General features: G+C 51.4%; 1 protein-coding gene across 2 annotated transcripts in view; it reads left to right on the plus strand.

Annotated features, from left to right (window-relative positions):
* The window catches only part of SYT12 (synaptotagmin XII), a 26,461-nt gene that overhangs the window by 3,980 nt on the left and 11,064 nt on the right, over positions 1-11,417 (plus strand). For both annotated transcript variants that reach the window (XM_011986969.1, XM_011986970.1), the window contains exons 2-3: positions 3,828-3,884; positions 8,347-8,540. In XM_011986969.1, coding sequence (XP_011842359.1) covers positions 3,828-3,884; positions 8,347-8,540 — 251 coding nt within the window. The remainder of the gene's footprint in view (positions 1-3,827; positions 3,885-8,346; positions 8,541-11,417) is intronic.

Raw genomic sequence — 11,417 nt, forward strand, 5'->3', positions numbered from 1 at the left:
TTTTTTTGAGACGGAGTTTTGCCCTTGTTGCCCAGGCTGGAGTGCAATGGTGCGATCTCGGCTCACTGCAACCTCCACCTCCCAGGTTTAAGCGATTTTCTGACTCAGCCTTTCCAAGTAGCTGGGATTATAGGTATGTGCCGCCAAGCCCAGCTAATTTTATATTTTTAATAGAGTTGGGGTTTCTTCGTGTGGGTCAGGCTGGTCTTGAACTCCCGACCTCAGGTGCTCCCGGGCTCCCAAAGTACTGGGATTACAGGCATGAGCCACTGCGCCTGGCCAGATCTTCTAACTTTCAAAGGGAAGCTGGAAATCCTTTTTAAATCAATTTTTTAATGGGAAAGTCCCCCCTCACCGCACACTGCTTTCTTTTGAGGCACAGTCTGACTATGTTGTCCAGACTGGTTTTGAACTCCTGGGCTCAGGAGATCTTCCCACATCAGCCTCCCCAGTAGCTGGGACTGCAGGCACAACCCACTGCACCCAGCTAAATTTTTCAATTTTAAAAGGCTGGCAACTCACTTAAATGTAAGACAAATCAACACATCTGTAGGCTGGCAGTGCTGCCCACACTGCCCAGACTAGGGATTAGGGGGCCTGTGTGGGCCATCACCAGGCTGCTAACCACAGCAGCCAATACGCAAGCCTGACTACACGTACCTTCTCATTCCACCCTCCTGGCAGCCTCACATCTGCTTTACAGATGGGGAACTGAGGCTCTAAGAGACTAAGAAAATTGCCCAAGGCCACTGCAGCTAGCCAGGGGCAGATATGGGAGTCAGAGCTGGGTGCAGCTGACTATAAACCCTGTGCTCAGGATGACCCCCTCTAGGAGCCTCCACCTCTCCCGCAGTTCTCTTCTCCCTCCACTCAGGCAGATGAGATTCTGCCTTCACAGGGCACCAGGCTGGAACTTCTGTCTGGAAGCCAGGGGCAGTGGCTCACGCCTGTAATCCTAGCACTTTGGGAGGCCAAGGCGGGAGGATCACTTGAGGTCAAGAGTTCTGAGACCATCCTGGCCAACGTGGAGAAACCCCATCTCTATTAAAAATACAAAAATTAGCTGGGCATAGTGGCGCATGCCTCTAATCCCAGCTACTTGGGAGGTTGAGGCAGGAAAATTGCTTGAACCTGGGAGGCAGAGATTGCAGTGAGCTGAGATCGTGCCACTGCATTCAAGCCTGGGTGACAGAGTGAGGCTCTGTCTCAAAAAAAAAAAAAAGAAAAAAAGGAACTTCTGTGGGGTGTGCCTAGCAGTGATTCACACCCTCACTGAAATCTCAGCTCCCTGGGAAAGGATGTCGTGTTAAAGGGAGAGGAGAGAACAGACAGCGTGGGAGTCTGGGGTCTGAGCTGGACCAGCCATGGAGGTGATGGGGCCCCGGACAGCCAGAGGCCGGATGCAGCTTGAGGCTTTGTCCCATACCACGCCTGTTGTGCCGTGGGATGTACTTTGCCTTGCATACCTTGCTCGTATGCTGCTGGCATTGGCTGTCCCAGCTTGGCTGCACTCTTGCAAAGTCAGCTTGTGCCAGGTAAGCAGGAAAAAGCCGATGGCTTATCTGATTCCCGGCAAGGCAGCAGCAGGCTGGGAGGTGTGTGTGTGCACGTTAGCGTGTGTTTCAGCGTATCCAGGCCAGCTTCCGCCAGGAGCTAGGACCACCTTGGACAGGGACCCGGTGACCCATTTGACTGGCAGATTCTTAGGAAACTTTTTGGAAACCATATGCCCACCTGCAGAGAGGCACAGTGGTTAGGAGCATGGAGCCAGACGGCCTGGGTTGAACAGTTTATTAGCTGTGTGGCCTGGGGCAAATTACGCCCTGGGACTCTCACCCGCAAACCAGAGATTATAATAGTACCTACCTCATGGGGCTGTTAGGAGGATTAAATGAGGTCAGATATAAGCAAAGTGCTTAGAACGGGGCTTGATGTATAAGAAGTGCTCGGCAAGGTTGCCTATTCCTATCATTATCTGCAGCCCAGGCCCAGGAATGAGTTTCCACTCTAGTCAGGACGGATGAAGCCCTTCCTGGCTTAGCACCGCCCTTCCATCTCCATGACAACGCACATCTCCTTGTGGGAGTGGGGGCAGCATCAGGAGAGCTGGGAGCCAGGAGCTGGCTGTGCAACTTACCTGACCTGCTTCTCGAGGCTCCTGGGCACCCCCGGACTTAAGAGGGTGGACTAGGACTTATGGCATCCCAAATGTGCTGGATGACCCTGACTGAAGCATGGCACCCCAGCTTCTTGACTCCAAAGCCACAGATTGGGGAGAACCCCGGGGTTCCTGAAAATGTTGAGGGCCTTAGCTTTACCCTCTGATTCAACCCCTGTCCCAAAGGGAACCTACAGGATGCTCCAAGGGGTCGGGAACTAGTGGGTCACGCTCCCCGAGGACTTTTTATACTGCACCTGAATGGTGTTTGGATTTTTTGCAAATTGGTTGCTACCTTTAAAACTCAGGAAAGTGCATGTAAAAAATTCAGGTATCTGGCTTTTCTTTAAAGTGCCAGAAGATCAAGCCACAGTGGGTGGCTTTCCTGCTGGGGCAGAAAGGCAGTGGCCCTCGGGCCAGGCCATCACTCTGCAGTTCTCATGTCCCCTTCCCCTCGCCCTACCACCCTGCACCAGGCCTGCAGGCTTACTGTGTGTAACCACCTCTCTGAACTACACGGGAATCCAGAGGTTGGGGCGGGCGTTATCCTGGCCCTCTGCGCCCTTGACCTGAGATCAGCGCAGCCCATCCCAGTTTCCCTTTTCCAGGACTCCCCACACGCACCCATCGAGAACACATCCGTGAGCCAGATTTACTTCTTAGCACAATAATAAAACAATGAGCAGTCGCCCAGCTTCAGGTAATGGATTGTAGGAGCTCCCAGACCTTTCTAGAACAACTTCAGTTGTTCCTAAAAGCTGCGGGTGGAGGGTGGGGTGGGGAAGAAACCATGCCAAGCAGTGAAAGGACTGATAATAGAATATTGCAGAGATGCAGCCTTTCTTTCCCAATCGAAATGGAAGCATCTGAAGGAAGGCTCCGGCTCAAGCCAGGGGTGCCTTGCTCTTATGAGTCGCCTACCGCGTCGCCGCTGGTCAGCCTGATGTTGTTAGGATGGAAATGAGCTGGGGTTGCAAATTTGGCAAATACAAAAACAGGTCGCCCAGGAGCATTGACGTTTTGGATGAACAATGGAAAAGATTTTGGTGTAGGTATGTCCTATGGACTATTTGGGACACACATATTAAAAGCTGATTTGAAATTTGGCGGGGCACGGTGGCTCACACCTGTCATCTCAGCACTTTGGGAGACCGAGGCTGGTGGATCACATGAGGTCAGGAGTTTGAGATCAGCCTGGCCAACATGGTGAAATCCCATCTCTACTAAAAATACAAAAATTAGCCGGGTGTGGTGGCACACGCCTGTCATCCCAGCTACTTGGGAGGCTGAGGCAGGAGATCACTTGAACCCAGGAGGCAGAGGCTGTAGTGAGCCAAGATCGCGCCACCGCACTCTAGCCTGGGCAACAAAGAGAGACTCCATCTAAAAAAAGAAAAGAAGAAGAAAAAAGAAAACAAAGCAAAATCTGAAATTCACATGCCACTGGGCATCCTATGTTTTATCTGGCAATCCTGAAAAGAGTCTTAGAATGCTTGAAAAGAGCTTTAAACATCATTTCTTAAAATGCCAAGCCTCCCTTTGGTAGCACGCCCCTTATAGCGGAGTGTAAGCTCTGGATGACAGGCACGCGCGTGCCGGGAGGCCAGGACCTGGGGACGGGACGCTGACTCTCTGCAGCCCTATCCGCTTACTCTCTTTTCCCTTCCAGTGACAGTCACCACAGCAGGCACCATGGCAGTGGATGTGGCAGAATACCATCTGAGCGGTGAGTGCCCAGGGCAAGCCCCTCCTGGATCACGCCTACGAGACCCTTACCCCAGGCCTGGGTGGGAGGTGTCCATGGGACATGAGTAATTTGTCCTTGCCATTATTGCCTTCACTGTCAAGGGCAGTCAGTGACTTGCCCAAGGTCAGACAGCCCTGGGGACATCAAGCTTGGCCCAGTCTGCCATCTCCTCATCTTGCCACTCAAGTGACTCCTTCCTGTTAAAGTGACTTTCTCTCTTTCACTTGAGAGGGTCCCCGGGGAGCCCCTCGTCCTGCTGCACCCTAGGGATGAGCCTGTGAGTCGGAATCCACTCACCGAGGCCTTTTGTGGAGGCTGTCAAGTAGCCAAGGGAAAATAAATCCAGGAAGGTCAATGTTAGATTCATGAGGCATTAAACTCAGAGACCACCTAGTCCGGAGACAGAAGCTATGGTGAGCTGAGATCACACCACTGCACTCCAGAGATCACACCACTGCACTTCCAGCCTGGGCGACAGAGTGAGACTCTGTCTCATTAGGAAAAAAAAAAATAGAGGCCACCCAGTCCAGGGCCATTGCTCCCACCCTGTCACCCTGTGCCCCAGCAGGGAGATGGGAGCTGGCCCGGAGATGCCTCGAGACTCCAGACATACTCCTGCAGCCCTCCCCATGGACGGTAGATGGGGTCAGAGCTGAAACACACCAGCCGTCTTTTCTCCCTTTGTTCTTCTCCCCATTCACAGATGGGAGAAGTGAGGCTCAGAGAGTAACGGGGTCAGGACGTGCCCTCAGGTCTCCTGACTCCCAGGCCCAGGCTCCCCATCACTCCAGGTCCTACCCTAACACAGCCCCTGGGAAGCCCAGGGCTGATCTGAAGGGTGTGCCTGGGTTTTCCCATCACTTTTCACCCTCGGGCTCACAGGTCTAGTCCCCCACACCCCACCCCCTATCTGTATGGCCTTGGGCAAGTGGTGAAACCTGAGCTTCTACTTACTCATCTGTAAAATGCAAATGATGAGCCTTGCCTCAGGGCTGTTGGGAAGATTTAGAGAGCTGAGGGATGTGCAGCGCCCAGCACAGTGCAGACGCCACTCTCCCAGCGCCAGGGCTTTGCACATGCTGTTCTCCTGGCCTGGAGTTCTTCCCTGCCTCTGCCTCTGCCTCTGCTTGCCTGAGTCCTGGGGCCTGGTGTCAGAGTTACAGGTGCAAATCTGGACCCAGTCTGTCTGGAGGCAGATCTTTCCTCTGTCCCTCAGCTTCCTCATCTGTAAAATGGGGAAAGCAATAGAACCAACCTCACAGGATTGCCTTGACTGGATGGGTTAATATATGTGATGTGCTTAGAACAGGACCTGGCAAATCATAAATAGTAAGTGCTTCATAAGGGGAGTTTTTCCTCCTCCTCCTCGTCCCCCTCGTTTCCGGTCTTAGCCTAGACCCCACTTCCAATATCACCCAAAGACTGGTATTCCATAAAATCAGTAAGCAAATGAATGTGAATTGTCATTTCATGCCACCTTCCTGGGGCTTTTCCTTCTGTGCCCCCAGCCCTGCCCCCTTTTCTGCCACACCGGGCATGGGTTTCATCCTTCAGCTCCCAAGAGCCTCAGGCACAGGGGAGCCTGAACCTGCTTTGCCACCTGGCTGTACCCACAGCCTGCTCGGAGACCTTGGGCCTCCGGTCCTGCCCTCTGGCCAACCCCCGGCTACCACCCAGCCCTGCTGTGACCCTGTTCCCAGGACTCCCAGAACATGCCAAGCCTTGGCAGGACAGGGCCCGGGAGCCTCTGTGGATCTCTTTGTTACGGGTGTATTTAGCCCACAGGTGACATTCTGTCAACAGGAGCAGGAGGAAGGAGGGTTTCTTCACGGCCCTTCCATTATCATTACCCATTCCTTCTGTTTTCCCCTGGTCTGCCCAGCCCGTGACTATGTGCTGCGTTACTTTTACACACATCACAATTGTGTGATTAGACCGTGTTGGGGATTCATTTTTTTTCCTCTCTTAACAATGCCAGAAATGTGTCTCTGCATTGCCACAGTGCCATCCTAATGACCTCAATTGTCATGCTCAAAGGCCAGTGACATTTCCTCCCAAGACAGTGCCACCAGCCCTCCCTGGCCCCCTCGGTGGGACTTTCAGGCTGTTTCCAGATTTCTGCTGTTATAAATACAGCCTCGATGACTCATCCCAGACATAAAACTTGTTGGGATTTTCCCTTTAGAATAAATTCATCAGAGTGGTTCCGCTAGATGGGGGATGTTCTTGTCATCTGCATTTTCCAGACAGAGTCTGAAGCCCAGAGGTGCTGGGTGACTTGCCTGGAAGCCAAGGTACCTGTGCCCGGCTCTGCCGTTTCTCACCGATGGCCTTGAGTGGAGAAACAGATGTGCCCGTTACCCTTCCTTGGTCTCAGTTTTCCTCTTTTAGAAAGTAGGGCCATGGCCGGGCGCGGTGGCTCACACCTGTAATCCCAGCACTTTGGGAGGCTGAGGTGGGCGGATCACCTGAGATCACGAGTTCAAGATCAGCCTGGCCAACATAGTGAAACCCTGTCTCTACTAGAAATACAAAAATTAGCCGGGCGCGGTGGTGGACGCCTGTAATTCCAGCTACTCGGGAGGCTGAGGCAGAAGAATCGCTTGAACCCAGGAGGCAGAGGTTGCAATGAGCTGAGATCGTGCCACTGCACTCCAGCCTGGGCAACAAGAGCGAAACTCTATCTCAAAAAAAAAAGAAAAAGGAAAAAAAAAAAAAAAGAAAGAGAAAAGAAAAGAAAGTAGAGCCTCACAGGGTGCTTAGTGCTGGGAGGGCGTCAGGGCTGGAGGCCAGTGAGTCAGTGCTGTGGATCTGGCTAAAGGTGGCTCAGTAGACAGCAGGGCAGCCTAGAAGGGCTGCCCCACTGTGTGCTCCATTCCAGTGCATCTGGGCTTCAGAGCAGCAGTGATGAGGAACTTCTCTAGCCCCAGGTCCCCTCCCTCCCTCCCCCAGGCACTCTGCCCACTCTGGGCTTTTTATACCCCTCTATTCTTCCTGCCCTTGACTTCCAGCTCCTGTTGCTGTGGCCTGGCACACTTCTTGCCCCTCCTGATATCTCGGCTTACATATCCCTCCTCCGGGAAGCCTTCCTGGGCTGCTCCCATTCCCAGTACGCTGATTTGTCTATTTACTTGCCTGCCCCACACCACCCCCTAGACTGCCAGCTACTTAAGGACAGGGACTTGGCCTGGGGCTGACTTAGCCCTGGCTACCTGTGCCCATAGGCTGCTGGCGCACCAGGGTGGGTGCTCGATGGATGTGCAGTGATCCATCTCCAGCCCTGAGATGCCCTTCGCGCCTCTCTCCACCTTGCTGCAAGGGAACTGTGCAGGGTTGAGGCCGGGTGGGGCAGTGGTTACCCTGCTTGCTTTGGGGTCAGGCTGCCAGAGTTGGAGTCCCAGCATCACCCCTTCTGGGCTCTGTGACCTTGAGCAAGTTCTTTAGTCTTTCTGTGCCTCAGTTTCCTCACTTGAATTGAGACAGACACAGTACTAAGAACAGTTTAGAGAGCTGTATTTGCCAGCACTGTGACCTGCAGAATGAATCCCAGTGTCTCCTTGGCTTCCTGTGGGGAAGCAGAGCCAGGTTTCCTAGGAGAGGGAGGCAAAACCTTGGAACGTGTGTGGTCCTGCCTCGTGCCAAGCACGGTGCTGGGGAGGACGCGCCTGCCACAGTTGAGGGGGTTGTTAATTTCCGTTTTCGGGGGCAGCAAGGCTCAGAGAGGGAAGGTTATTGACTCATCAGCAGAGCAAAAGCCTCTGAGCATCCGGATTTGTCTCCGAGCCCTGCACAGCCTGCAGCCACCTCACTTGTGGGTGAGTTGTTTGTTTGTTTTGGTAAGAGATTCACGGAGAGATAAGATTCACATACTGCGCAATTTACCCACTGAAAGTGTACAATTCAGTGGTTTTTAGTATATTGTGTGACCAGCCACACAATCCATTTTTAGAATATTTTCATCATCCCCCAAAGAAACCCTATTTCTCCCAACTTTCCAGCCCCTGACAGTCACTAATCTACTGTATAGGCTGGTGTCAATTCTGTCTACGTAGATTTGCCTGTTCTGGATATTACATACACCGGCTGATCATCCTCAATCCAAAAATACAAAATCGAAAATCTGAAATTTTTTGCGGGCCAACATGATGCTGAAAGGAAATGTCCATTGGAGCATTCTGGATTTCAGATATTTGGATTAGGAGTGCTTAACCTATAAGTGTAATGTAAATATCCCCAAATCAGAAAAAACCTGAAATCCAAAACACTTCTGGTCCCAAGCAACACGGGGAAGTGTATGTCTTGTTGGACATGGGATCTCCAGCACCTAGCACATAGTAGGCATCCAATAAATATCCATTCAATGAAGAAGTCAGTGCTGCTCCCCGGGTGGGGGTCTGTATCCACTAGGAAGCCCTAATGAGAGGCTGCCCTTGCCTTGCAGTCATCAAGAGCCCCCCTGGCTGGGAGGTGGGTGTCTATGCTGCAGGGGCCCTGGCCCTGCTGGGAATCGCAGCTGTGAGCCTGTGGAAGCTCTGGACGTCGGGGAGCTTCCCCAGCCCCTCTCCGTTCCCCAATTACGACTACAGGTACCTTCAGCAGAAGTACGGCGAGAGCTGCGCAGAGGCCAGGCAGAAGGTGAGGCTTCTGCTCCTGCAGGTGCACAGCGAGTGCAACCCCATGCCCCCACATCCACTCAGATCGGCCTTCAGCCCCTCTCCCTCCATCACCGCCTCCTCCTGGTTGATGTCCTCCTTTGAAGGGGAGTAGACCTCCCTCCTCCCATTTCACATCTGCACCTTTTTTTTTTTTTTTTTCGAGATAGAGTTTCCCTCTTGTTGCCCAGGCTGGAGTGCAATGGCATGATCTGGGCTCACTGCAACCTCTGCCTCCTGGGTTCAAGCGATTCTCCTGCCTCAGCCTCCCAAGTAGCTGGGATTATAGGCGTGCACCACCATGCCCAGTCAGTTTCGTATTTTTAGTAGAGATGGGGTTTCACCATGTTGGTCAGGCTGGTGTCGAACTCCTGACCTCAGGTGATCCGTCTGCCTCGACCTCCCAAAGTGCTGGCATGAGTCATCACACCCGGCCTGCTTTTGAACTACTAACATCCTTCTTTCTTTCTTTCTTTCTTTCTTTCTTTCTTTCTTTCTTTCTTTCTTTCTTTCTTTCTTTCTTCTTTCTTTCTTTCTTCCTTTCCTTTCCTTTCCTTTCTTTCCTTTCTTTTTCTTTCTTTCTTTCTTTTTTTTTTTTTTTTTTTCAAAATGCTCCTTGTGGAGGAGGGCTACCCCATAGGAACGTGTCCAGAGTAACCTGATATATTTATTTCTTGTTTCTTTCTTTTTTCTTTTCTTTTCTTTTCTTTTTTTTTTTTTTTTTTTTGAGACAGGGTCTCACTCTGTCACCCAGGCTGGAGTGCTCTGGCACAATCTCAATTCACTGCGACCTTCACCTCCTGGGCTCAAGCAATCCTCCCACCTCAGCCTCATAAGTAGCTGGGACTACAGGCCCAAGCCATGATGCCTAGCTAATTTTTTTTGTTTTTTGTAGAGACAGGGTTTCACCACGTTGGCCAGGCTGGCCTCAAACTCCTGGGCTCAAGAGATCTGCCCGCCTCGGCCTCGAAAAGTGCTAGAATTACAGGCGTGCACCACCGTGCCAGGTCCTTCTCTTTTCACCTCCCTTGTAGCTGAAGCATTTTGACATACTGTTGAACACACATCATAAGCATTATTTTAATGGCTGTAGGAGATTCCTTTTTGGCCATGTGCCATGATTGACTAAATGTCATGATAAATAATGCAGTGGATGTTCTGTATGTAAAACTTTGTCTTCATTTGGGATAGTGTACTTTGGATGGATGTCCACATGTGGAATTGTTGTATCGGGGGCACACACATTCTTAGGGCTCTCACTATACGTTGCCGAATGTTTTATCATTTAACACATGGCAGAGAATTTTCCGAATGTCATGTAGAGTTCCAGAAAGCACAGCCAGAATCTATTACCAGATTAGAGTACCTCATGCTCACTCACTTAAGGTGTCTGGGGGGACCATCTCACATGCTGTTGGGGGAGTGTAAATTTGAAAAACTTTTCCAGGCCTGGCGTGGTGGCTGACATCTGTAATACTAGCACTTTGGGAGGCCGAGGTGGGTGGATCACCTGAGGGCAGGAGCTCAAGACCAGACTGGCCAACATGGTGAAACCCTGTCTCTACTAAAAATACAAAAATTAGCTGGGTGTGGTGACACATGCCTGTAATATCAGCTACTCGGGAGGCTGAGCACGAGAATCACTTGAACCTGGGAGGCAGAGGTTGCAGTGAGCCAAGATCGTGCCACTGCACTCCAGTCTGGTTGACAGAGCGAGACTCTGTCTCAAAAAAAACCCCGCTTTTCCAAAGAGCATTTCGGCAATGCTTGTCAAAAGCCTTCAAAGGACTGACTGGGCGCGGCGGCTTACGCCTGTAATCCCAGCACTTTGAGAGGCTGAGACTGGTTGATCACCTGAGGTCGGGAGTTCGAGACTGGCCTGACCAACATGGAGAAACCCCGTCTCTACTAAAAGTACAAAATTGGCCGGACGTGGTGGCACATGCCTGTAATCCCAGTTACTTGGGAGGCTGAGGCAGGAGAATCGCTTGAACCCGGGAGGTAAAGGTTGTGGTGAGCTGAGATCGTGCCATTGCACTCCAGCCTGGGCAACGAGAGCAAAACTCTGTCTCAAACAAAACAAAACAAAACAAAACAAATTAGCTGGGCATGGTGGCAGGCGCCTGTAATCCCAGCTACTCAGGAGGCTGAGACACAAGAATTGCTTGAACCCAGGAGCCGAGATCGCGGCAGTGCACTCCAGCCTGGGCAACAGAGTGAGACTCCATCAAAATCAAAAACAAAAAACCTTCAAGGGACTGTGTCCTCTGAGCCAGGATTTTAAGAAAGCTATTCGATACTACAGCATTTGTATTTCTGAAAAAGTAGAAACAACGTAAGTGTCCAACAGTGCGAAAGAGTGAATTAAATTATGATTATCTGCTCAATGGAAAATTGGGGAACCATGAAAATTATGGTAAGCAGCCAGGTGCAGTGTCTCATGTCTGTGATCCCAGCATTTTGGGTAGCCAAGGCAGAAGAATCTCTTGAGCCCAGGAGTTGGAGACCAGCCTGGGCAACAAAGCAAGATCTCATCTCTACCTAATCTCATCTCTGGCTAATTTAATAAATAAATAAATAAATTAGCCAGATGTGGCTGGGCGCGGTGGCTCATGCCTGTAATCTCAGCACTTTGGGAAGCCGAGGCGAACAGATCACCTGAGGTTGGGAGTTCGAGACCAGCCTGACCAACATGGAGAAAGGCCGTCTCTACTAAAAATACAAAAAATTAGCTGGGTGTGGTGGGGCATGCCTGTAGTTCCAGCTACTCGGGAGGCTGAGGCAGGAGAATCGCTTGAACCCAGGAGGTGGAGTTTGCAATGAGCCGAGATCATGCCACTGCACTCCAGCCTAGGCAACA

The sequence above is a fragment of the Mandrillus leucophaeus genome, unplaced genomic scaffold (genome assembly GCF_000951045.1).
Source record: "Mandrillus leucophaeus isolate KB7577 unplaced genomic scaffold, Mleu.le_1.0 Scaffold30, whole genome shotgun sequence".
Classification (NCBI taxonomy): domain Eukaryota; kingdom Metazoa; phylum Chordata; class Mammalia; order Primates; family Cercopithecidae; genus Mandrillus; species Mandrillus leucophaeus.